At 36.8% G+C, this 27,243-nt stretch overlaps 1 protein-coding gene across 3 annotated transcripts in view; it reads right to left on the bottom strand.

Annotated features, from left to right (window-relative positions):
* The window catches only part of FAM135A (family with sequence similarity 135, member A), a 78,847-nt gene that overhangs the window by 27,745 nt on the left and 23,859 nt on the right, over nucleotides 1-27,243 (bottom strand). Inside the window, exons 2-12 of one of the 3 annotated variants that reach the window (XM_009888848.1) lie at nucleotides 22,525-22,615; nucleotides 22,338-22,408; nucleotides 21,830-22,003; nucleotides 19,075-19,201; nucleotides 18,549-18,702; nucleotides 16,026-16,103; nucleotides 13,733-13,782; nucleotides 11,842-11,997; nucleotides 5,505-5,578; nucleotides 5,034-5,204; nucleotides 1,784-3,535 (exon numbers count right to left, since the gene is read on the bottom strand). In XM_009888848.1, the coding sequence (XP_009887150.1) occupies nucleotides 1,784-3,535; nucleotides 5,034-5,204; nucleotides 5,505-5,578; nucleotides 11,842-11,997; nucleotides 13,733-13,782; nucleotides 16,026-16,103; nucleotides 18,549-18,702; nucleotides 19,075-19,201; nucleotides 21,830-22,003; nucleotides 22,338-22,408; nucleotides 22,525-22,615 (2,898 nt within the window). Of the gene's footprint in view, nucleotides 1-1,783; nucleotides 4,107-5,033; nucleotides 5,205-5,504; nucleotides 5,579-11,841; nucleotides 11,998-13,732; nucleotides 13,783-16,025; nucleotides 16,104-18,548; nucleotides 18,703-19,074; nucleotides 19,202-21,829; nucleotides 22,004-22,337; nucleotides 22,409-22,524; nucleotides 22,665-26,761; nucleotides 26,842-27,243 lie in introns of all 3 variants that reach the window. The other 2 variants (XM_009888846.1, XM_009888847.1) reach the window with 2 other exon arrangements.

Genomic DNA, 27,243 nt, shown 5'->3' on the forward strand with positions numbered 1-27,243 from the left:
ATTCTGGGTCAGTTTTGGTCTTGAGCAAGCAACAGCTTTGTTTAAATGCAGTAACAAAATTACAGGAATTACAACCAATCAGAAGTCAAGCTAAAGATTTCCACTGACTTTTGATAGTTCTCGCCAAACTGAGAACCTATTTCCTAGATCAGCACAGAGCTGGAGCAGAGAGCTGGAGCCAGTGCTGTGATTGCCCACCAGCCAGCTCCTCTGGCAGGCTGACTAACCGATACATGCTTCAGAAGCCATCAGATCCAGACCTCTGATCTTTTATATATTATATGAAGGCACACACTATATAGTTTCTAATAGCTGAGCTCCCCACATGCTAGGAGTTCCTTGTGTTCCTTCCTTTTTTCCCCTTCCCTTAGTTTTTTGTGTACGACCTTCCTACCTAATTAACTGCATATCAGTTTCCCTGCAGCACTTCAATTTTATGCTTCCTTATGCTTCTTTCCCTCCTTAATCCGTCTGTTCTGCATGATCCCTCACAGCGTCATGCTGTATCCCATCCTCTTCCGCCCGCTCACTGTTTTCCTCCCATTCTACTTTTTGTTCTCTGTTTTCCCAGCTTTATCTTTAGCTGATTTCTCACTAACTGGCAAGAGCAAGCCCCAGTGAAGTCAGCCCAAACAGAAAACACTGCAGGCAGTCGGTCTTATCACTCTGCAGCAGAAGTTACTTAGTTTGTACTCAAGGCATGTTTTCTGAACTGAACGTACCAAGGTTCTTTCTCTATGGAGCAGATCATGCCCTCTGGAATCCCAGTTATCCCACGCTCCGGGAGACTCTGCTTTCCCCAAGGCCAAGTCCTTGATTTTACTCCGAGTTCCCTCTTTCTTTTACTGTTACAGAACACCCTAAATAGTCTCAGTTTTTCATCCCTCCCAATCTACACCAGTACCCACTCTCCAGTATTTCAGAAGCTACTTTTCTGTCCACTTCTAACCTGTTTTCCTCCACCACTACTCAATCCTTCCTCCTGCTCTCAGCTGCTTACTACAAACTCTCTGGTCTTTTATCTCTTCTGTCTACTTAGCATTCTCCTTGTTCCTACCTGTCTTCTAAGCTTTCTTCTTTCTGATAGCAACATTTTACTTTCAACACAACGCACAAAGCTGCTGCTTCCCATGCTCAGTTAGGAGCAGGGAAACTCCTATGTTTACAGCAAGACAAGGTGCAGCCTACCATCCCTGATGTTCCCATAAATTTAGCTTTCCTGGTATCCAAATTGCAGTGTAATGTAGAGCACTATGGTCTCTGAGGTGTTACATTTTGGATATCTGAAGTTAAGATTGAAAAATAAAGCCATCACCTTGGCTAACATTGCACATTTGCTCCACTTAATTAATTAGATGGACAGCCAGTTACAGAATGTTTTTGGTTTTATGTTTTTAAACTCGAAGCATATTTTCCTATGCTTGCTATTTTAACACCTTCCATTTCATAAACCACCATTTGTATGCTCAGTAGCCATTACAAGATCACTTTGCAGCTGAATGATTACTTTTTTAAAAAGGAACACATTAGAGAAACAAAAAAACCTGTGTTTTGCTTGAAGTTTGTCAAACCGGCTGAAATTATAAGGTAACTGATGGAAGGAATTCAGTGCTAACACACTTTCTATCCGAACATCTAAAACGTGATGTTACTTGAGTGTGCAAAATCCACAAGCTACAGTTCTAGGGGCACTCTAGAGCCTAACCATGCTTCTTTTCCCCTTCTATACTATATTAACATCATTTCTACAAGTAAAAAAATTTGTTTTAAAACAATCACTTACGCTAACATTTGAGGTTTTGGGGAGCTTTCATACCAGGAAACAGATGAAGCTGAGCTGTAGGATGTACTGCCTGGCTGTTGTGTAATTGCATCAGATTTATTCCTTGAAGAACAGATAACATTGCAAGGAGAGTCTCTCAGAGAAGAAGGAAAAGACAGACAACCAGGAGTACAGACAGGAGGCACAGTTATTCCGTCTCGCAGATGTCCACTATCAGTCCTTCCAGATCTCAGGGCTCTCTCTTCTCCTGAGCCATGATCCTGGTCAGCACCGGAAGCTCCATCTAATATACTATAGTCTGTTTCTTCATAATACCCGTTTTCAATCATTTCCTGATCCTCCTCTTCTTCCTCATCTTGCTGGGAAGAGCAAATTATTTGGTTTTCATATGTTTCCTTTTGAGGGCTAACAGGATTGCTGTTGTCCATAGGCCAAATATCTGAAATATCTGTGCTGCTTCGAGAGCCAAAATAGTTTTCGACAAGCCCTTGCTTTACCATGTCAGTACTACTGGTTGGAGAAGGATTATCTGTACCAGCTTCACTTTTAGCTGCCGACAGTTCTTCATTTGTCTCCTTTAGTTCTAAAGGCTCGTTGTGTTTTCTCTCGTTTCTTTTTTCATCCTCATACACTGCATTTGCAGATGAAGAACCTGAAACCACAGATGGCTCACCCATACAAGTAATTTCCAAATGCAATTTAATTGTTTCTTCTGTAGTGTTAAGATGCCTTTTAAGGTCCTGAGAGTCCGTGCAGGCTGTGCCAAGGTCTGCCTGTCGGCTGTAACTTTTCACATCAGTAGATGAATCCTCATCTGAAACAACTAATTGTAAAGGATCTTTTGTTCCTGAGAGGGAGGAATGTATAGACAGAGTTCTGTTATCCGAGTGCCCTGAAAATACAACACACCGTTGCTGCAAATTGGTGTTTGACTTTTTACTGTCATCACATTTTGGCAAGTCAATTGCTCCAAGATCCAATACCGTTTTACTATCACTTAGCTGGCATTCAGGTACAACAGATATCTTAGAATTCTCATCAGGTGACAGCTCATCATCATCTGAAGGCAGAGAATTTATGGATGTCAGGGATGACTGTATTTCACTTACAGCGCTGGTACTCTCAGTGCAATGGCTTTCTATTGCATTTTTTAGAGCACAGTCTGGCTTTAGTAAAAGCTGAGGAAATACTCTCTCACCATTGTATGCACTTTGCCCTTGAACATTTTCAAAAACCTGATCGGGGTTGGGGTGAGTTGCAAAGGAACTTGGTTCACTTTCTACACCTGAATCTGAAAACCTAGAAGAGGCATATGTCACACTAACATCTGGTAATTTAGTCATGTCTCCACTTGCAGAAAGTTGACTTTCTTTTGCAGAAAGAGTAGGCTGATTACTCTTCATTTTTGTCAAGATGTCACTGGTATGTCTCAAGTTTCTTTCCTGGACATCTTCCTTTTCAAGCACTGGTTCCTGTCCTCCTGAATTCAATTTATTTCCAGATTCTGAAGACTGAATATTGGGTGTCTGCAAATTCTCTCCTTGGACTTCATCTTGTGGAAACTCAGCCCATGATCCAATATGAACAGTTACTTTCTCCCCCTCGTAGGGATTCTTATTACTTGGTTTGACCTCAATTGTCCTCGCTCCTGAGGAAGCTGGTTCACCTCCATGAGAACCTTCAAGTGTACCTCTGGGTTGTAGAGCACTATCTGCTTGTATAGTTCCAGAATCTGTCTGGGAAATAGTAAGTCTACCAAAAATAGCCACATTTTCACAGTGCACAGGGCTACCCGGACCTGGCTGGACACCTTCAATCTTGGCAGTCTTTTCCTCGGTTCCAGATGGCAAAAACTGAAGTTCTCTTTGACTTATTTGCCTGGTGCAGGTTTTTGTATCACAAGGAAATCCACCTAATGTAGGGTCCAGCCCTTCATTAGCATTAGCATTGTATGAAGGCCTGCCTTCTGAGCTTCTAGCGGCATCTTCCAGTGCTGCACTTTTCAAACATTTGTAGCCTACTAAGACCACAGAGTCCTTAGAATTCTGTTTCACAACTTTTTTTGTGTTTTCAGGTTTCATTGTCTTCATGAGCTTAGTAACCTTAACTTTGGATTTATTTGCATCTTCATTTTTGCCTTTCAAAGTTTTTGTTAGCGTCTTTTCACTTTCTGAATGCCAAAGGTTGGATGCACCTGCAGGTCTTATTTTCAGTTCTGGGCTAGTAAAACCAGCTACAAAGCCTTCTTCAGCTTCAAATTTATCCAGTTTATTGGACTCTGACCTTGGAAGACTCTGAACTACCAACCAGGGCACATCCAGATCTTTCACCAAAAAAAAAGTGAGGGGAAAAAAAACAGTAAGAAAAAGGATTGCTTACAACAAGATTGTGCAGGTAACTGAAGATATAAAACTACTTAAAACCTAATTCTAGAACTTTACACAGGCTTAAAATGCAAACTAAAGAAACATTTCCTGGCAAATAAATATACTCCTTTAAAGCCAGCAAGAAATGCTGAGAAGCTCAACATGAGCCAGCAATGTGAGCTTGCAGCCCAGAAGGCCAACCACATCCTGGGCTGAATGGAAAGAAGCATGGCCAGCAGGTCAAGTGAGGTGATTCTACCCTTCTGCTTGGCTGTGGTGAGACCCAGCGTGGAGTACTGAGTCCAGCTTTGTAGCCTTCAGCACAAGAAGGACATGGACCTGTTAGAGTAGGTCCAGAGGAGGGCCACGAAGATGATCAGAGGGCTGAAGCACCTCTCCTATGAGGACAGGCTGAGAGAGTTGGTTGGGCTTGTTCAGCCTGGAGAAGAAAAGGCTCCAAGGAGACCTTACAGCACCCTTCCAGTATCTGAAGGGCACCTGCAAGGAAGCTGGAGAGGGACATTTTACAAGGGCATGTAGTGATAGGACGAGGGGGAACGGCTTCAAATGAGAAGAGGGGAGATTTAGGATAGATATCAGGAAGAAATTTTTCACTCTGAGGGTGGTGAGGCACTGGAACAGGTTGCCCAGAGAAGTTGTGGAGGCCCCATCCCTGGAGGTGTTCAAGGCCAGGCTGGATGGGGTTTGAGCAACCTGGTCTAGTGGGAGGTGTCCCTGCCCATGCCAGGGGGGTTGGAACTAGACGATCTTTAAGGTCTCTTCCAACCTAAACCATTCTATGATTCTGTGATTCTATGAAATGTAAAGCACAATACTCAGGTTTTACATAGTTTTTGCTCATTTCTTCAAAAAGAAAACTGCACCGTACGGTGTGTTTACCTTCAGTAATTGAATCTAAATATCGATCTTCAAAGATTATAGGCAAGGAGTTCATATCTCCATCTAGTTCACTGCATTCAATAGGGAGTGGTGGAAGAGAACTGCAGAAGGAAGTGTTTTTGATAGCTGCACACATCTGTAGATGACTTTGAGCACTGAAAAAAAGGAAGTAGTCCTACATGAAAAAAATAGAACTATTTATTTTTACATTAACAGAAATTAGCCGTAGTTTAAATCACTTTAGTAGAAGCTTTTCTACTAATTATTTAATAGCTTTAATAGTTATTTAATAACTTCTTATACAACTCATTAAAAAACCTTCAAATCTGTATTTTGAACATAAGTTTCTCTCAAACTTGTCACGTAACTATTTTTGCAAGACAGTACTTCTACACAACATAAGCTACAGAATAGTACTACATGCTACATACTGTGTATGTCAAAAGGCTACTCACTGTAGTTCTTGATAGGCAAGGGCAGCTTGCCTAGGATGTTCAAGACAAAAAAATGCTTCTGCAAACCTGCGCACCTGCAAGATCCAAATAAAGTTAGAGCTTATTTTATATTACATGTAACTTTTGAAAATCCACCAGCATTCCTACACAGCAATGTTAATAACTCCTATGTATTATATAGGCAGTTACTTTTTTTTAAATGTTCAGTCTGAGTAGAAGGAAAGAAGATGCCACAGACAAGACTAGCACCTAAAACGAGAATTTTAATTTGTGCACTGGGTGACTGAGGGAAACTATATTAGATTCAACTGCCTGCTGAAAACTTGGTTACCAAGAAATCAGTAATCCACATCAGGCTCACCTGAAACAATAACACTCAAAATATTAAGAGAAATGTCAATGAGAAGAAAGGAAATGACTGTTTGATGGGCACTTCTGAATGTGCTTGAGGATTACCTTCAGAAGTAGAAGCTCAATAGATATTCTGCAGTCTCAAAATACAGAGAAGTATGTATTTCCAACTTCCCATGAATACTCTCTAGCCCACAGTAAACTATTGTGCAATAAAAACTTTTGTTTGTAAAGATTTTGGCTGCAAATGACAAAGACAACAACAAAATCTGTGCTAATTACAAGCACTGTATTCAAGACTTAACTGTATGCCTAAAGTCAATAAATCATGCAATACTAAAATAGTATTTTATAACATAGGGAGCATTTTATTTTATCATCAAATACATCGCGTGGTAATAGAAAGTGTGAACTATACAGCAATTTACTACAAATAAAAACAATCAATGTATTGAAAATGCAGTATCTAGAAACCCCAAAGTTAAGGTTTTGCAAGATAAGAATTCTCACATTTCCAATATTACATAACAATATTAATTCAATCTAGATGCATTTTTAGAACTTTTATTTTTGCAACCGCCCAATTACCTGCAAATGCAGTATGACAGTATCTTGTTCGTTGTAACAAGACACACAAAAAAGAGAATGTGCTGTAAAGTGGCTGTTAGCAACTGCTTGTGCATTAACTTGGGCATAAACATCAATTTGTTCACATCAATTAAAATTTCTGTCCCACTTAGAGAACAACGTATGCTGCTAGTCTACTTACTCAATCATTTATTTACCAACCACTTCCTGGCCCCCTACTCGTTTATTTCCTCAATATACTCTGGGTCTTCCTATTAAGTCATCTAATTTCCCAAACAGACCGTAAGTTTGCAGCATATCTGGTGGAGCAGCCATCAGACCTAGTTCAGTTCCCTCAGCTCTTTCACTTCACTCACAGCTGCGGGCAGCACCTGCAACTGCCCGGAGCACAGACACGGCACTAGGAAAAACCTCTGCAGTAACTGGCAAACATCAGACTTTCAGGATCACATTAACTTGCAGGGGAGTTAGGTTTCTCTCCTGATACACTGCCTGGTATACTTTGAGAGTACTGTTTGGATGAAGTTTGATGTTCTGTAGCTTCTACTTTTTCCTCTTTTTCTTTTTAATAAAAGAAAAACTGGAAAAAAATTGCTCCAATGTGCTTAAGAAGCTGAAAGTCCTGTCCCAACCTCCCAGAATTCAATTTACTGTATTATATGAAGTTAATCTCAGCAATAACATCACCTGTGAATAGCCATGGAAAACATTTTGAAGTAAAAAGAAAACGCTAAATTTGACACTTTCTTGTAAATGCAACTTCCAGCAGTGACCAGACACGCACACGCAAGATATATCTGCTGTCCTTCTGAAATTATGTTAGGAGTTTATGCATACACGTGTGGGATTAGAATTGGTGTTCCTAAGTATTCCTCTGCACCTCCTCAGCTGGCTTTTCTAAATGGACATCTGCCTTCCAAACAGATGGTTCTGTCACAGCTAATCCCCAGCCTCACCCCAAGAAAGAGAGGAGATCATTATGCAATAGACTTAGAGACAATTTTACTGGTTAAAACCCTAGATTTTAAAGCAACTGACCGCAAAGACTGGACTGGTTATCATTTCAAACCAAGCAATTTTAAAATGAATTAAAGATCCCAATCAGTCACGTAATAGGAAATAAAATAGTAACAGAAATATTGCCCAGTTTGTAGATGCCTGTGGTTCAAGCCAGGAAAAGAGCATAAAGCTGTTTCCCAGAGGGGAGGTAAGGTGGTTTTGACTTTAGATGCAAGCAATCACTTTACCACATAAAGTAACTGGAGTTATATGGAGACCAGATCTTTAGAATTCTGCCACTATCTCAAACAGAAAAGGAAGGCTGGTTTTTGTTTGCAATAAACGCCATTTTTAATTGTTCAAGTAATTCCAATGCTTTTGAAGAAAATCCAATTACCAGCTCCAGATAGCTCTTAGTAGGATAGCAATGGTATAAAAGTAGTTGAAAGCAAGCTCCAAAAGCCCACATTAATCAATATTAAGGAGAAATAAAAACCCCAAACCAACAGTAGTTTATTATATTTAATCAGAGCTTAACTTATGGAAGGACCAAGGCAATTGCTAGGATGCTGCAAACAGGCTCTGCAGAACCAGAACGACTACCAGCTGGTGCTAGTGACTCAGGCGCTACCAACTTGGGCCAACTCCACAATGACTTTGCAGGAGGAAATTGAATCTGCTACTCCTAGTCCCTACAGACTTCCCAAAACTATGGGTTTTGTGGTCCTCCCAGTGTAAACGGAAGAGGAGGAAAAATTGGATAGAAAAACTGCTGTGGAATATATATTGAGTGCCCACACATTTATGAGCGGCAGTCTGAGATCTTAGTTCTCAGTTCTCATTATTTTAGGACTAAGAAAACTGAAATAAATAATTTTGGAAGAGCATGATCAGACCTACCAGAAGATGTCACTATGGAACAAACAGGTGAACTAGTTTAGTGTGCAAATTTTTTGTAATATAAAATAACATACTCTAAGCAGTTTTTTTCAACAAAATGCAGTGGTAAATCTTATCAGTGTGATAACGTAGTTGATGGATATTCTAGTATCCCTAAAGCGTTCCTGATTTTTTTCTGATTTTTTTATGTAGCACTTAATATTTAAAGTAATTTGAAAATAGTTAAGTATTTAAATACTCAAGTAAAATAAGCAAAAAGATTAAAATAATATTTTTAAAAACTTAAAATATACTATTTCATTATAACCTTATTTTCTCACAACACTTCATCAGAAATACCTGTTTTATAAGCATCTGTGCAAAAAGGGTGAAAGTCATTTGACCAAATACAGATGACAGGCGTTGCTAGCGTGTATTTTAATACAAATATCTAAACCAGTCGGATGAACAAGTCTCTAAAAGGGTTCATTCATCTTAGATTAACACTAAACCTTCCCAGGGAGAAACTTCGTGTGGAGGGTATGGTCTGTAAATATTGCAAGATGAAAAGGTAAAACTGAAAGAGATTTAGCATCTGGTAGAGCACACAACCAAGTATCAATTTCCAAAATAAAAGGGATTATTTAGAAGGACAGAATTTTGTATAGTACAAAAATCTTAATCCAGAACAGACAGATACTCTCTCCGGAGGAGAATTAGTCAATTCTCAACTAAATTCACTAGCCAGAAAACCTGCATCATTTGATGTGTGCAGATAATGCCGCTAGTGAAACATGATCATTGCATGTTTCCCAAAAGAAGTTTACATGAACCCTCAGAATATAAATTGTCAAGAGATTATTAATACAAATTACAAATTATTACACTAAGCACTGCAAAACAGGATCCAAAAATGAACAGTCAAACACGTTCTTAAAAATGTTAAGGCTTAAATTTACCATCTCTTTTTAATTTAAAGGTTTACTGAATTTATGGATTCCTGGGTCCTGCTCTACTGCCATGTGGGAAGGCCAGTGAAGCTGTCTTTTACATATATTTTAATTACATATATTTGCAAAGTATTCACACAAGGTCCTCACATCTTGGACTGAAGAAAGTAAGTGTCACATTTGCAAATTAGTCCTTGTATTAAGTAACAAAACATTGCTGGTTCTCTGTAAGTTGGCTCAGGTAGAATTTCCTTCTCAATGCCGTATTATTTGAATTTTAGAGTCGGCCTGCTTGCTCTTCACTATCAGGCTCTAAATAAAAAGGTAAGTTTAAGATTACCCGTGTCCTGCATCTCTTTTTCAGTCTTTGATGTTTGGGTAGATAATGTAGTATCCAGTAACTTCAGAACTCAGTAAGAAATAGCGATTAGCCACTTCTTTAAAAAAGAAAATACACTCAACATTTTCAGTTGTAACACAGATCACCACTGAGCTCAACTTAGAAGGCCAGTAAGTTTTAGAAACTTGGTGTCCCTTACTAGCAAGCTGCACTGAGCGCTATGTAAGAGTCTTCATCCCCACACTGCTATGCTGCAAGTGTGGATTCACGCTTCCAGAAAAGACTATTTCTACAGCTTTTATTAAAGAATAATTTGGTTTTTTCTTATTAAAAAAGTAAAAATTAAATATGATGTGGTGCTTGAAAGAAATTTATTTATGCGTAGTGATGGATAACAAAACAAGTGGGCTTAACAGCAACTGAAAAGGGAGAAAATGCATGCGTGAAATCAAATGATAATTTAAAAAAGAAAAAAAGAAGGGAGGAAGGGAACTCATTCAAATTTTGTGAAAACTGGAAAGCATCACAGAACAACTAATATCTCAATTCACATAGTATAATAAACTGCTTTGATTTATAATCCCTAAAATAACTGCAGTAAAATTAAATAATTAAGGTATTTGAGAGCCAGAGAGTCAGAGAGACTGACTTACAAAGATTTTAAAACAAACCACATTTGAGATGCTAAATACATAACGATTAGCAAATCTTTTCTTTTTTTTTTTTTTTAAATGTTGGAGAAGTAAAAATAAAAGTATTAATACTTCTTTTGGTTTTATTAAATATATACTTGTACAAACACTAACATAACAGCAGTGGAATGCAAGTGAAGGTTAAGTGAAACAGTATTCTCATTTCATACCTTCCACTAGTTAACTTGAAGCATTCCAGAATTTATATGAAAAGCATAAAAAGGTAAGTAAGACTCAGACAGCCAGTAAAATGCTCACACTTTCTTATGGCCAGCATATCTAACAAATAAGCCTTGTGCTCTTTCTGAAAGATTCCATTTATTCTCCAGAATAGCCCACTTTCACAACCATGATTCCCTCAGTAAACAATATGATTTATCAAGTCAGTACATAGGACCACAGTCCAAGTACCCTTCCTAATCAGTTTCCCCTCCAGAACCAAAACAGAAAGGGTTTTGATGCAAATGACAGAAATGCTGGTGAGACAAATCAAATCTCTGAGAAATGAAGCCTTAAAATAGACTTTATTTTGGATTGTGTCTGTTACAAAGCACTGATAACATGTATTCTCATTAACCGGATCTTCTAACAAGCTCTTTGCAAATGGTTGTACAAGAAGCGCCTCCTGATACTCTCTTAAAATGACCTATTCTACAACGAGTGCAAGGTAAATGTGCAGATTGTTATGTCAGACAGTAAAGATGCCAGGTCAGCTGAAGACCAAGCTGTGTGTTTGACAAGTAGGGGTGGTGGGTGTCATTGTTTACTTGTTTTTGTTTTAATGAATCTTACTCTCTGAAAACTTCAAAATGATATGTTTCTTCAAATGCATGGCCACAAAAGACGGGAGGGGAAAAATATATTTGTTAGAAAGTGGGGATAATGCTTTAGTTCATATTTGAAAATATTACACTATGGGAACCAGCACTGCTGTGGTTTTGCATGTAGAAAGCCCACAGCAACTGTATATACACATATACAGATCAATCACGTGTGTAGCTACTCACGATATGTATTTTTATACCTATACACACATATTTACACGCTAGATCATTTCTGATACATCTCTTCTTTTTTTAAAATCCCACTTAAGAGACTCTTCAAAGCTTACGAATGCTATAAATTCTTAATTCAGAAGGAAAGTACACTTTGTTTTACAATGTAAGCAGGCAGCGTGTATGCAGTAGGGAAGTAAAATGCAGGGTGGGCACTAGGCATGCCTCCTGCAGGAAAATACATCATTCTGCACAAATACATCTTATTCCACAGACTGCAATTTGCCTTTTGTACTGCATTTCTTATTTGAAAGATCAATGAATTAGTTAGTTCATAAACATAACTAACTTGTTTTATGTATTATATTTCAAGAATAAGCTCTAACAACATGATACACAAGCTGACAAATACATTAGAACAGCTCCCTTTATGACTTCAACTACCCCTCCAAATAAAATGAGAAAAATTAGAACGTTGAGTCCCATTTTGATACACATTAGTATGCACATGCCAGAGTTCCTAAAGCCAGAGTCAATACTTACTCTTAATGTGTGATGCTCTTGTGCTAGCAACGCTGTGACCTCCTCTTGTAAGGTAATGACCTCCAGAAATTGCCCCCAGAGAGCCATCAGAAGTGAGCAAAGCTGAGCAAGATTCATATTTATAAGTTCTGCCAGTTCATCAGGATTTTCCATTTTCTGAAGTTAGGAAAACATATTTACATGATTAACAGATAAGACCATAATGTACAGACGAGAATCAAAAAAAGCGCACTTTATTGTAGTGATAATTTTAATTTTAAAAGTAACTTCCAAATGACAACTGCTTTACCTAAGTATCAGTACTGAATTAATCTCTGCTACAACACTAACAGATTATTTTATGTTGCCTTAAATACTCTCTAGTTGTCTTTCAGAATTAGGGCTCCTGACCTTAAATTAAAGTAGCAATTCAATTTATGGCAACCATAACTGAGTTGCAACTGTTGTATTTTCTAACATGTAAAAATATAGTGTGCCTGAAAGGAACAGGAATCAGCAATTAGAAAACAGGAAATCGATACTCGCTATCTTAGTCCAAATTTGATACAATTGCAAAAATTTAATAAAGACATCTCCATTTCAGAATAGTCACAACTCTCAATAACATTTATATGGCATTGCATGTCTACATACACTTTAAACATGCTCAGGAACCACTGTTACAGCATAGGCTTCCTAGAACCAGATCACACCAAGACAAACTCAGTGCAAAACAAGTTTTTCTTTCTTAACAATGTACTGTAATCCTATGATATAGTTTCATGCCAGTCAATTACAGACTACCAGGCTTACATTCCCTGCCATTTTAGAAAAAAATATAGTTTTTCAAAAACTCATTGCAGGCACATAAGGCACAGAGGCAAAGGGTTTAAAACATAGAGACAGCAAAGACTGAATTCCAGCAATATTAAAGAGCAAGTAGAAAAAATGGATGGCAAACACTGAAACACCAGCTTAATAGACAAGAGTGGAACTAAGAGGAGGAAAAACTTTTGATGAGAACTGCACAAAAGAACAGAAAGGAGAAAAAGAGAAAAATATAAACATACTTTAGCAAACTAAGGGAGAAATTAATGAAACAAAATATCATCAGTACTGAAAGAATTTACAGACGATATGTAAATGTAAAAAAACTTTTAACATATAAAATAACATCATTAGTTGCCCATAGAGAGCGAACTGTGCTGGTTTTGTCTCCAGTTATACAAATTATATGCCTTTAAAGCCAGTATTACATTTCCTTGCAGTTATACTACTACTGCAGTAATGAAAGGTTCTTCAACAGCTTTGCAGATGGCCCACTCAGAAAAAAGAAAGCGTGGACAATCTTTCAAAAAAGTTTTAACACCTGTACTTCAAATTTCACTGTGACAAAGAAATTAGTTCTGACTAAGGAGAGAGCTGGGGAGACAAATCTAAGAAATCTGAAGTAGACAGCGTTTCCTTGAGAAAGTAGGTAAAACAGGAGAAGGAGACAGCATCAGGACAAGTCCTTCCAGATGAGGGAACGACTTGGAGAATCTGCTTTTGTACAACCTACTACTACTGGCTGATCTTCTGTCATTGTTATCTGATACCATCAAAACCAAAGAATTCAATTTATAAATGCAGAAAATTCAAAATTTGATTTTAGTACAAGTAATCCACCTTTCTATAATCTTCAGTTTCATAGCATACAAAAGTTACCAAGCCACCAGATCAATAGTTAAGTTTTGGAGTCAGTTGAGCCATTTCTCTTTGAATGAGGAGAGGAGCAGCTGAAATAAGCAATGGCAAAAAACGTACAGGATATTATCACTGAAACAAACAGTTTATTCCCAATTAGCATGTGAAATCAGCATATTATTCATATTATATTTTTACACTTATTTAATACACGAAAAAACTGTACCTTTACTTCTTCACACAATTCTGTAAGACGAACTTCTACATCTATGTTTTCTGGAAAGATTAGAGGACATATCCATGAAAAATGTACTTTCCAAGTTGCAGAGTAAAACCAATTATCTCACAAAACAATTTTAAAACATGAGAAAGAACCCATCGAGTAAAACTTGAAGCCATATTAAGTGCCACAGTCAACTTTAAATCAAGTAAGTTATAAACTCCTCTTAAAATAATTTCTTAGTAATTTCTGAGATTGAGGAGAGAACATAATTATTAAAAAAAAAGGTTTGCAATTGAGTATCATGATCACTTATCATGATACTTTGTCAAGGATACCAATTTTCCATTCAAAATTATGCTTGAAAATACTGTAATTTAGATGATGCAGTTTGGAGATTATCCATTGAGAGCTGCTCAGCTATTCAGCAGCAGTGTCATCGTTCACAACCAAGGTAACACATTCCTCTTCTACCTCAGATTTTCCGGAGATACTTTATGCCAATACCATTTTTCTACAGTTATATTATTTACCCAATTTGCAAGCCATATGAATATAAATACAATTCTTTAATTGTCCGAGGAATTATATTTTAGCCATAAAACTGTTCTTTAATTGACCTTTCTCTCAATAGCTCAATGTTAAGAGCAAATCAATCTTCCATGGTATGGCAGCATAAACTGTATCTGAACCTTGAATGACTTATTTATAATGAAAACAGATTTATTCCTTCATGTAAGATGTTTTTCCTTGGTAATCATTCCCAGTCTGATCAATTCCCATTCCCAGAATCTGATCAATTAAATAACAATTTAGTACAATGTTCTGATTTCCTTCTACATCAGAAGTACCAGTAACAAGGGAACAATTTATAAACTCTGAAATTGTCTGTAAAAAGTATTTATAATATACTTCAGTTTTGAAACACAGTATTAAGCAAAAAGCCTACAGTGTTTCCTGAAACCATACAGCAACAAATCATGCCGTGAAACCCACAATAATAAATTTAGGATACAGATAATGAACATTGGTTTACAGAACGGCAACAGTATGTTTATTTAACTTGTCTTTGAATGACACCACCTAGATTTGGTAAGTGTATATTGATTTTCAACTAATTGCATCCATTATACTTAGGTTTAAACTTAATGCCAAACAAATTGACTTGTACAACTCAAAGTTCTGAGAAAATACGCAAATTGCAGAAATGCATTAAGTTCTCAGAAACAAGTTCAAAAATGTTTTTCAAAGAAACTGCACACACCTGTATTAACTAAAAAGTACTCGATGATAATTATTCTGAAAATATATGAAAACTGCTTAAGATATGATACTACTTTTGGTGTGTTTGTGGTGACACAAATTTTGTCATTAGTGAAAAAATTAAATGGTTTACTTATGAGACAATACTGACTATTCATCTTGTTTGTCACACTGCAATTGAGAATAAGCTTTGAACAACATTTCAAAACTTTGAAGTCTAAAATCATTATGGAAAAGCCCAAACTACAACATTATCAAAAAAAAGGACGCAATAGCGACAGTACAAGACAAAAGGAAATTAAACAGTAACATCCTACAGCAGTAACGTTCACCCAGCAAACACCTGATGAGATTTTGCTGGCTCTGCTAAAAAAGTTTTGTTTTCTTTTTAAAACAAAACCAAAACACAGTTATAGATGATTAAGCTGGTGAGCTACTATACCGAACTGCCATGTTACTCTTTTCCCATCACAAACTTCCTTGTGCTTAAACAGCACTGTTGTCTTTTGTCCAGCATCAGGCCAACATTGACGCTCTCCACAGGGAGAACTGGCTATTTAGATACGGACAAATGCACCTTAAGCTTTGAGAACATCTTGTGTAGTGTTTGGAGGAATCAAGCCTTGAGATACCAGAAGCAACAGGAAAGATTTCTCAGATAGAAAAGGTATTGGGCTTTAATTATCTAAAAAAAAAATGAGTCTGTGATTAATTAAATGAAACTATAATTTTTAGCTATTTTATTTAAATGGTGACAACTGACTGAACTCTTCAATCATTTTTGTTTAGTAAAGTAGAACAACACTAAACCAAAAAACAGTAGTAATTTCTACTTTTATTATCTATATTCAGTCTAGAAATAAGTAGCTCAATTCTGCAGACTTCCATCAAGAGTTCAACACATGTTGACTATGGCTGACTAGTGAAATAGTGCTCCTGTTTACAAAAGAATGTAATATTTTATATTATTAATAATATAATATTTTATCTATTAATAAAAATCTGAGGGGTTATATCACCTGCTTTGAAAACATACCTAGGTAGGCGTCTCTCTGGGTTCGTGGATATTTTCTTCTGAGAAGGCGTTCATAAAGGACCTGCATGCTGGCCTTGGCTAGTTATAGGGATTGTACACATATGACTAGTTACTACACTCCTTTTTTTCAATCTGTGATTTATTATTTGCCTTAAAGTTAGTAAAAAAGCTTAGTGGTAGCCTAGCAATTAGTGCAGTTAGATCAGTACATGAAAGCATATAATTTTAGTGTAGTTTCTAGATTAGATATCACTTGTGATATACATTAAGCTAGAATTTTTTTATTTCCTGAAACCAATAATACTTAAAATGCTCAATTACAGTTATCAAGTCCAACAGTTGTCTGCACATGCTTCTGCAAAATCACTGTCTTGTGTTAAAATTATATGACAGAGCAATAGCAAAGCAAACAGAAGAAACAAAATTAAAGAGATAATAATTTAATTTATAACAAAAAAGTGCTGATTCTGGGATTGAAACAGGACTTGAGATCCTCTTCTGCAATGCCCATTTCAATTTCACACATAAAATTTCCACTATAAAACAGCTCATTTACTGTAAAAATTAAAAATAAATGCAAATGACAATTGTGTGCTTTGTGAAGTCCAGAGAGTTTCAATTTCTTTATAGACATCACAGAAACACTGCTCTTTTTTTTTTTTTTTTACTGTTAAAGGATTTTAGCAAAATTAGTGTTAATGGTAGGCATTAGCTATTCTTCATGAGCAAAAGCATAATTAATGTTTAGATTATTAGTTCTGTTACATCAACTGTCCCAATCAATTTATATACAAAACAAATGAAAAAAAGATTTACAAATAAAAAACCAAATTAATTCTAGCAGAGACTTAAAAAATAACAAAAAAAATATCCCCACACTGAAATAAACCATCAGCAGAATATGTACAATGAATGTTCAATGTAAGTAGTAATTTTTTCTTCATATATTTATTTTGAGCATTTCTGTTCAAGCTTGCATTCCTAAAGGTAAGCTAAATTACCCACAGAAATGACAAAAGGTCCGACTCAAGTTCCACTGAAGCATATGAAAATGTTTTTGGTGACTTCAGTGAGGTTTGAAAGATACAATTGAACTATGTAAGGAAATGGATGGCTTTTTCCTATTACACATATATTTTGTAGGAATGTTTTAGGGGAATTGAAGGTCCCATCTGAAACAGTTAAGTATCAAGATTTAGTCTAAGCCTATCCTTACAACAACAATAGTGCCAACAGTTTCTATTTGGGAAAAAACACATTTTGTCCTTTAAAGGAAGACTAAAAGTTGAGTCATTCCTTTAATAGGGTGTTTCCCTCCATATCAAGATTAAGATAACTGTCACAGAACTATTCTTTGTACCATAACTGTAGCAGTATTTTTGCTTCTATAAAGAAACAGCTTCAGTTTCTGGTATTTTTCTATGCAGAGATTTGTAATGCACTCCCTCAAAAAAAAAAAATTCAAAAAATAGCTTTGTATTTTGTAATACACAAGTGAAACATTCCTTGTTGGAATCACTAATTGACCAAATCACATTTTTACAATAGTTTTCATATCTCAATTTACAATCCTATTGTTTCATAATGCTTAGTTCTGACATTGGTAAAACTAAACGATCCAAAAATCAATAAACGCTCTCTACAATCAACGTGAATTCCAAAAGATTTATTTTTCAGATTTAAATAGAACTTTACATGACTAAAAAGGTATATGCTTGATGAGGAAAAGTCTAAAACATCCTTTATAATGCCAATGTATTTTCCTTTTTTATTTTCACTGCTCTCCTAGTTCACAAGTTGAGGGTAGGCTCTCTAATATACCTGCATTCTACAGAAATGTACTTTTCCACACATTACATTTCATGTAATATTTTCGCAGTCCTCATTGCCATAGAACTTAAATTTCTTTCTATGAGGCTGTCCTGTAAATGTTTAATTTTAACTTTATTAAAGAAATAGCTTCTCTGAAAGCATATTTTAACTACTTGGTTTTACAGAAACAGTTCTTGTTTATTCAGATCTCTTCCTGATTCTTGGGTAACTAAGTCTGTTTAAAACGTTACGCTACTAACTGAGTCAGCAGCAATTTCTTCTTGTAGGTCTTCTTTCAGGTAAGTTTCTATTGTAATATTCTTCATAAGTCAAGGCTTACAGAGTTCCAATTTTTATACAAATATACAGTTTCCTTATAACAAACAAAGAAGTGCAGCATGCTACTTGGATTAAGAGTTTCTCTAACTTTCCCACCACTAAACATGGTGATTTGAAATAACAGGGCAAATCAAGACCAACAAGAAAAAATATATTTGCATAAATTCAGGCTGTTATCTCCTCATGTTATTAGTAACGTGACAGTACTTGTTTCTTTTTTATTTTTTTCTTGAGTTATTAAATTGCTCAGTTTGAGCAAAAAGATTTTAGATACACAAGATGTATGAAATCAATGCCAGTTTAGTCTACAAGAGGAGTATTCTTATATAAACACTGACAGGAAAGTGATGCATTTTATTAAATTCAACATACCCAATTCAATTCGGTGAGAAGAGGGGAGCTCCTTTGTTATCATAATGAAATAGCTATGTAACCCTTTGAAAGCAAGCAGCAAACTGGCACAAAGCGTATAGTGGAAATTATAGGCATGACTGAGGAAAGACTCTGAAACAACAAAACTGCAACCCTAAAAAAAAAAATAGAAAAAGATGAGGCACATATTTATTTTGTAAAATAAATGAAGTGTTACAGAACAACTAAAAAGACAGATAAGCAAACTGCCTCTTTTCACAAACCTCATCCAAATTTTTGTAATTTTCAATGCATTGCAATATATTAAAAAAGAAGGTTAAACATTAATATTGTAAGCTTTCCATCTGCCTGTTCCTGAAGCATGCAACATAGCCTTCTAGAACGATTTTTCTCATGTCCCTTATCATGTGGCACACCAAAGTAACTCTAACAAAGCTCATTATTTATCAAGTAGTATTTCCACAGAAAAGGTAAAATTCACACAGTCCAACAACACAAATAAAATCTCAAACTGATATATTCTTACATCTGCTGATAACTGTTTTGTGTAGTTATTGCCAAAGACCACACTTTCAAGAGAAGGAATCACAGAGTCCCTGTTTTGTGCTGGTGCATTCCTGTTCAACCATGTATTCTTCACTGGGCGAGGAAAACTGCAAAAAGCACAAGTGAAATGATAATTTGAACATAGTATGTGTCACACAACTATCATAGTTAATACAAATTCTTGATTTTTCTTGAAAAGTAGTAGAAACAAGGACCCTCAATAAGACCCTGGAAGTTCCTAGCATGGTGATCTGCCCTTTTAAAACCCCTCAGGATGGCCGAGATACCTCAGTTAAGTCTGCTGCTGCATTAGGGGAGCAGTGCTTCTAAAGCGGTGCTCTTCAAATCGTATCTCCAGCTACTTGAAGAAATTTAAGAAATTATTACCCTCAACTGTTCTGTTGCCATCTCCCACCATGAAGGTCAGCTGACTCTGTGCCAAGAGATGGTGCAAGCTCTTCCTCATTATTTCTAATGCAAACCTCAACTAATTTAAACAGTATTCCTGAAAGTTTAAGCCATACAGATAAATTTTGAACTGTAACAGGTAAGAAGTATTAATTTTCTGCCAACTTTGCTGTGGGGACTTCACCTCCTAAAAATGAAGCAGCAGCAAGCAGTTGGAAAGTTGTCACACAAACTGCTGTTGCTATTCTCCTAAGGGATGCCTGACCTCTGCCTGTTGAAGAGAAAAGCCCATCCTGAACCCCTGGGTGAAAAGAGCATCCTGCAAAGGTAACCTTGTAAGAACAAAGAACTAGGAAAAATGAATGAAAGATGAATGAATGCAGAAAGTGAGGACTTTAGATAACGTGCAGAAATAAGCAATGACAGATTAATAAAAACAGTAGATTGTACAGGACTCTTGGGGTGTTACTGTGTGGAATTATGTCCTCTCTTTAAAGTAAAGTGTTAATACTGGTTGTTCAGAAGAGAAGGAGAATCTGGATGCTACTCCAAAAAGGAAACACTCAGAAAGTGACCCTATAGGAAAGGAAGGGGTGCCAATAACATCAGAGAAGCAAACAGTCACCCACGAAAGCCCAAAGGACAAAGGGGAGTGAAGTCTGCAGTGTTCAGGTCTTTCAGAAAGAGGTGCTCCAGAAAATCAAGCATGATACGGATACGGCAGCAACAAACTGTTTGCTAAATATTATAATATGGGATAGCCCAGCTGAAACGAAACACTGTAAATTTGAAGGTTTCTTCCTCTCCCCACCTCAAACTGATTTAAAGGACAACTTGGATCTTTAAATAGTTTTACGGACACCAGTAACATTCTACTCTAAAGATAACCAAAGCACCATGGAAGTTGCTTTTTCGTTTCAGTATGTCATTACACAAGCTGTATCAAGTTGAGGTTTAAAATCAAACAGCATTATTGTATCACCACTTGAAAAGCCAGAAACAGAGGAAAAAAATGTATTAAAAATGTCAGATTTTCTGGAACCTTTTAAAAAGTCAGCAGGGACAAATACATTTCTGACTGAAAATTAGTAACAAAACCTGTTTTTCATTTTCTCACATGGAACTGAAGTTCGACCCTAAAGCTATGGGATGAATACAAGGGAAAAGGCTTGAATGTCACTTGTGGTACGTTGTGACAACTTACACTTTACATACATGCTCCTACTTTAAGCATGTTATTTTATCAGATGAGATCTTCAATAACAATATTAGCTTAAGATAATTCCCACTTCCCTCCTCACTACTTGGTCCTCTCCCTAATATTGCTGTGCCATCGTTCCAGATGTGCCAGTTCAGTTACTATATAGTTAGGCCTAAAACACATCACCAAAACAATCCAACTTGGAGGGGAAAAAAAGACGAAAAAGAAAAAAAGCCAAACCAGCATAGTCCGACTGCAAAGAGCAGCTGTCTAACATACACAGACACACAGCCTTTCATGGTGTGAAGTCAGGGACAAGGAGTGGGAATACCTTCAGCTACAGGTTTGGGCATTTACGGCACAGCCTGAAATTGAGTATGAAGGAACGTAGGGGAAGTAGCATGGAGTATCTGAAGACCATGAAAGAAGGCAAAGATAGATATGCTACAGGAAAAGTGATGTAAAGAACAATTCATATGTGTGACTGACTGTATGGCCCTTTTTCATGCTTACTTTTGAGACAGAGAAGCAAGGTAAACAGAGATTGCAAACGGTGACCCAAGCCAATGAAATAAAAAGGCTTCAGTAAAAATTACGCAAAAGCTTTTTTTAAGTAGAAAATTAAATTCTCCAGTTCCATTTACTTTAGAAAGTGGTAAACGCATCATTTGCAGACATCACTGCCATTAGAGCAGTAACTGAAAACTGTGAAGATTGCTAACAGAAGTCACCCTATTTGTATTAATAGCACCTATTTCAGTCACTAACTAGAGTGAGCAGTAGATCTTCCCGATTAAGAAAATGTATAAATATTTATACATTTATACATCTAAATATACATGTATAAATACAGATATTTATACATTCCTCCTCCTCCTCTGTGATCTTAGGTATTATCTCTCTTCTACACTACATACTCTTATTTCCAACAAAAACAAGCTCAAAATTTGTTCCAGGTAACTTTAAAACCAAGAAATTTCTCACCCCTATGGGCCCCGAGTTCCAAAATCATCATAAAGAAAACTATATTGGTCATAGATTTAACTCCTTCCTAAGTATTCTATTTTCGTAACATATCCATCTGGACACTCAATTATTTATTTGCATTTTAGTAACAAGAGATTACCTTATCAACGGCTGATGCAGAGCAACCAAAGAAGCATGGACTATAACCGATATGACAGAAAGATGGAAGTAATCAAACATAACATTGACATAATGATGAAGGCCCCGGTGTACGTTAAAGTGCAACTTTAAAGTTCGGCTACTAATTGGCTGTAGTGTGCTCAGGTCATCCGGTCTAAAAAGAAATTAAAACAGAACAACATACAATTAGAATGATGAGATTTAAAGTGCAAGTTATTAGTAACTGACGCAGATCGCAATTTAGCACAGGTCTCTAGTTTGGCATGCAATGACATCTCACCCAGGAAAAAAAAGATGTAAAAAAAAATAAAAATCAGAATGAGACAAACTAGTTATGAAATTTTAACAGACTTCAGCATTGGATTTCTTTTTTACCCTCATATATGTCTAATATGAACACACTATGTCTACATATAATACAGATTTAACCAGTTTAGAAAGTTAACATATATTGTTGCTTTAATAAAATCTTCTATATTTAAACTTACGAATAGTCTGTATCCGTGAAGTGTAGATCTAATGTTAGCAGAAAATTCATTTCATTAAGAGACTCCTCAATCTAAAACAAAATTGTAGAAGCATTAAATCTTTTCAGGTCCCTTATTTATACTAATCTAAATTGTACATAACAAAGACTTAATTATCTGAATACAGTGAAGTTGAATGGCAGATTACCTTCCTCTCATCTAACAGCATTTTTATTTTGAAAATCATCACGTCGTTCACAGAAACTTCCTCATTTTTATAAAGAATCTGAAATGTTTTACTGCAAACTATATTGTCATGGATTGAAGCAGGAAAGGCAAGATCTGCACCTGAAAAGAGAAAGAATTATTAATATAATTGGCCTAGAATCTGAAAACCCCACAGGAGCTAATAAGTGGAACTACCATTCCTATTAGTTTCATGACTGCAATTAAAACTGTAACACCAACAATATCAGCAGTTTTCGTTTAAGTCAGCAACTCCTGAAGTTTGAAGTAGTGCATTTTGTTTCAAAGAAATACCGTATCAGTATTTTTAATGTAATTTGCTTTTACTGTAAGTTCTGGACTGAAGAATTTTAGCTTTGTTCCAAATTGGAGTAAGACATTCTAGGCATTAAAAATCCTAATAAAAATCCTGAAATCTGTGTTTCATCCAGCATTCATGTTGATTTGCAAGGCTTAGCCACGCTGAGAGCTCTTCGTTACCTACAGATGAGGCAGAAGATAAATGACATATGCCACTCCGCTGAATTTAAGAACAGAGGTGGTTTGTTCTTTCCTTCCATATCTTTGCACGCTACTCTGGCCAGAGCAGTTCCAAGTCTATCAACTGAACCTACATTCCTCATTCAATATGGCACTTCTGCTTTCAGTCCAGAGGCTGCTCATCAAAGAGAGTTCGGGAAAGTGTGATAAATGGTTGGGGAATCCTTTGCCAAAAAAAGGTTAAAAGACTTCTAGGAGAAATGAGAAAGGGAATGGTTTACAACAGTTATTGAGGAAGTATTTAGCATAATAGCAAGGGGTTATCACACAGGAAATATCATGATGGACACTATCCTGTGAAACAGCGCATAAAAGAAGATGGAACTTGGAAGAACAGAAGTAACAGAAATATCAACACTTTCTTATCAGTCCTCTACAAGCAGGTTCAATAACATTAACCTCTTCCAGAACACAAAGTCTTAGAAATTGTGTAAACAAGACTGCAAAACATTCTTTTCAATTCTTTTGATTCTTCTGAATAAATTACTTCAAAGGAATCCACAGAAGAAAAAAAAAATATCTGCAAAGTTTGTGCTTTACAGATTTGGGGTCTACAGGCCTCTGATAGAAAATCACTGCACCTGGCAAACATTCCCAGTCTATAACCTTCATAACATCTTAGTTCAACTTCCCTTCAGAAACTAGAAACAAGTAACTGGGTTTTGCCGTAGTGCTTTCATGCATATCATCAATTGAGGTGTCCTGGACAAAATGCTTACAAAGGCTGAATCATTAAAGAGTAATTCCCCTATATATAATGCCACTTTCAGCTTATATCCGTGTCATCTGTTACAGGTGAAGGGCATAGTGGTTATGGTTTCACATGACACGTAACCTGATATAACCACACAGCATCAGCAAAAGGGATCTCCGACTCCAGTTTGATAAAAAAGAAGTAATAGAGATACGTGGCCGAGGTCCCACTTCCTATGCAGCATCCAACTCTGAGTTACAGCCCTCAGTTCTGCTGACTTCAGTGTAATGTGAAACGACACCCTCAGAAGTGAGAGAGGGGGGTCGAAGAGGAAAAGCTGATGCCAGGAACAGGCTGAGCCACATCTACGTGGGGAGCAAGGTCTCACAAATGTGAAGTCAACAAGGCAGAACTACTAATTTTTAAGTCAACTATGCACTGCCTATTTATAGGCTTCTGTCCACATAAACGCCATCTCAGCTACGGAGGGGAAAAAATAGTGGGGAATTAATTTATTCTTGCATCGTAAAAATGGACATCTAATTCCTAACTTGCCTTTTATTTTTTTCTTCTTTTTTCCTTCTTCCTGAAGACCAGCCACAATTTTCTAATAGGAGGAGGAATTCAGAACAGCCCCAAACCTGAAGCAACCTCATACAGGCTAGAATTACATAAATTTTTCTTTTAACTTTCTAGAGCATGACTACATCTCCCTTCAAATTACAAGAACATCAGGAGACCTTCACAAGGCTGGAGCTAAAGCAAGTGGCTTGCCCTGTCACATCTGTAATGACACTCATTGTGGGTCCCAAGCAATTCTAGTGAACTACTAAAGGATGTGGGAAATAGAAATGGAAGAAAACTGCATTTAAATTATCATAGGACCTCACGAAGAGCTGGGCAAGGGGCAGAAGGAGATACAAAGGAACAGGAAGAAGGGAAAACTGAGACTGTACATTTGGTTTGGGTAAATAAAAGGAAGAGATAGATCAAACAGTCTGTGACAGAGGGGAAAACACACAGCTAAGGTAAGAAAACTGCAGGTGACTTGTGCAGAGGCTAGGGAGACCTAGAAGTTGACAAAATGACTTGGACTCAAGTGGGAAAACCATGATGCTGTCAAAGGAAATAGGATTAAGAACAGTTAAATATGAGGAAGACAGAACAAGGGAGAGACAGAAAAGTATAGGAAGAAGTATCTGACCAACACAGGACATCATTCTCAAGAGAGAGAGTTTGGGGCTCCTGTTCAGCCTTCTCTGGTCAACAACCAACACTTTCAGATAGTGGGTCAACCCTCTTAGTGCTAGTCCACAGGCAGCATAATAGCAGCTACTTTCTACAAATAACAGCAGTCTCAGTAACTGGCATCAGCTATTCCACCTCCTTGAGCAGCAGAGCTGTGAGTTAAGAGCTGCAGTGTCCATCTCTGCTAAATTAAGCAGGCAGCTGAAATGAACGGAAGGCAGAGGTCCTCAGCAAGACCAAGCACTATCATATCCACAAGAAGGACAAACTAATGCCCTTTCATTGACCAGCTTGTACCCTTCTTTCCGCTTTGTTGTGGCACAAACATTATTAGTAACTACCTGATAAACCAAACTGAGACTGATCTAAAAAGGACCCCAGTTTTGGGGTTTGGACGGGTTTGGTTTTTTATGAAATGGCTGCTTATCAGCTGAATGAGTTCCCCAGCTGAGCTCCCAGGCCAAATCAGACACCTGTGTCAACAGAGCACAGCGCAATATGAGGGTAAGATGGAGCAGCCAGGGGGAATCACCGCCTGATTTATTTTTTTTTTTTTGACAGCACTGCTGATCAAAACTCACGTCAAACTGCAGTCTTAACATTTACATCCTTTATGCCTAGTAAAGACAGACAAAGGAGCTAACACGTATGTCACAACTTACTAACAAGACTGCAGCTTTCTGAAAAAATAACTGAAGACCATTCTAAAAATATACTATGAAACAGAAAAACTTTTTTTCAGCAATATTAAACATATCATTAAGTGACACTATTAAAAATGTATAGTTTACTAAAGGATCAGTTCAGCAAGGTAAATTCCCTAAACGAGAGTAAACTTTGAAGTGGAGCAATCTCGGTTCATGAGAATTATTTACTAATTTCACAACGAACCAAGAAATATTCAGGAAGCCTGACTAAAATTCAGTATCTACATTGTTGCTCTACTCAGAGTTACTTTTAAAATAGCCTCAAAAATTCAGGTTTCAGTAATTTCGTATCACATTTTCTCAGCCTGTAGTAGGTTTTTCTTCCTTGCAATTCCAAGGATCCCATCTGACATTTGAAAACTTAATTCATTTTTTGCTTTTCACATTTTAACAGCATGTTGAGGTGTGAGCTTCACAGAATTAGGAGAGTACTAACAGGTTTCTCCGGGTTCAGTTTGCCTTGACAAAGAAACTAAAAGTGAGTGCCAGGTTAAAAAAAAGGAAAAAAAGATGAGGGAGTAGGTTTTTCTGTTCAGCCTTCAGCAGGTTAGATCAATTTTCAACTTTGCCACCAGACAGTAAGAGAGCAAGTTTGAAAACAGCAAGACTGGATCCTTTCAGAAGAAAAATGGGCTTAGCAATCTGTATAAGAGCCTGTTATCTGAGGTTCTCCACTACTTTGAGGTACCTACTTAAATGATATGGAGAACACCGAGTAGATCAATGGAAAAAACAGAACACTCTAATATAAAGGCATGTTTTGCTACCAGCAAAGGGGATTAATAAAGCAAAAACTGTAACACAGATTCTGTAATCAACTTTTAAGTCTCATTGCTAAGAACAAGCTGTTTTTTCAACAGGTTGTCATGAAACAACTTACATTTTTATTATGTTAATAACAAAATTAAAAACACTTTTACATTAGTTATAACAATATAAGACAAAACGCATGTGCCCTTAATTAGCAAGGCAAGATAATGACCTCATTTACTAAAAGTTTTTGCACTTACCAGTTGCACGTAACAAGCTAGCTTCTAATTTGTGTGGAATTCTTGGAGGAATTTTCATAGATGCACGAATCTGGTAAAAGCTGAAACAAAAGACAGTGATTTGCAACACGTGGTACAGTATATCTCATTGACCATATATAGATACATACAATGACAAAGGCAGGAATGGAGAGTGGGAAGAAGGAACAGGGCAAAAAAGTCTACAAAGCTTAAAACTGTCTTATTTTGACTCTTCATCCTGCTGCTGGTGTTTTGGTTTTTTTTCTTAATCATTAACCAGAGCAGCAGCTAAACATGAATAAAAGAAGGAAGCCTCAACACAGAGCTAGTCTTTCCACACCCCACAGTGTTGGGGCAAATATTTATGGAGATACATGGTAAACTAAGCTGGAGAACTCATATGAATGAAAAATTGGGATTGTCAGCCACACTACAATCATCTCAAAAGGATCTACCATGTAGCACATCTACAGGACAGCTAT

The sequence above is a fragment of the Charadrius vociferus genome, unplaced genomic scaffold (genome assembly GCF_000708025.1).
Source record: "Charadrius vociferus isolate BGI_N301 unplaced genomic scaffold, ASM70802v2 scaffold247, whole genome shotgun sequence".
Lineage (NCBI taxonomy): Eukaryota > Metazoa > Chordata > Aves > Charadriiformes > Charadriidae > Charadrius > Charadrius vociferus.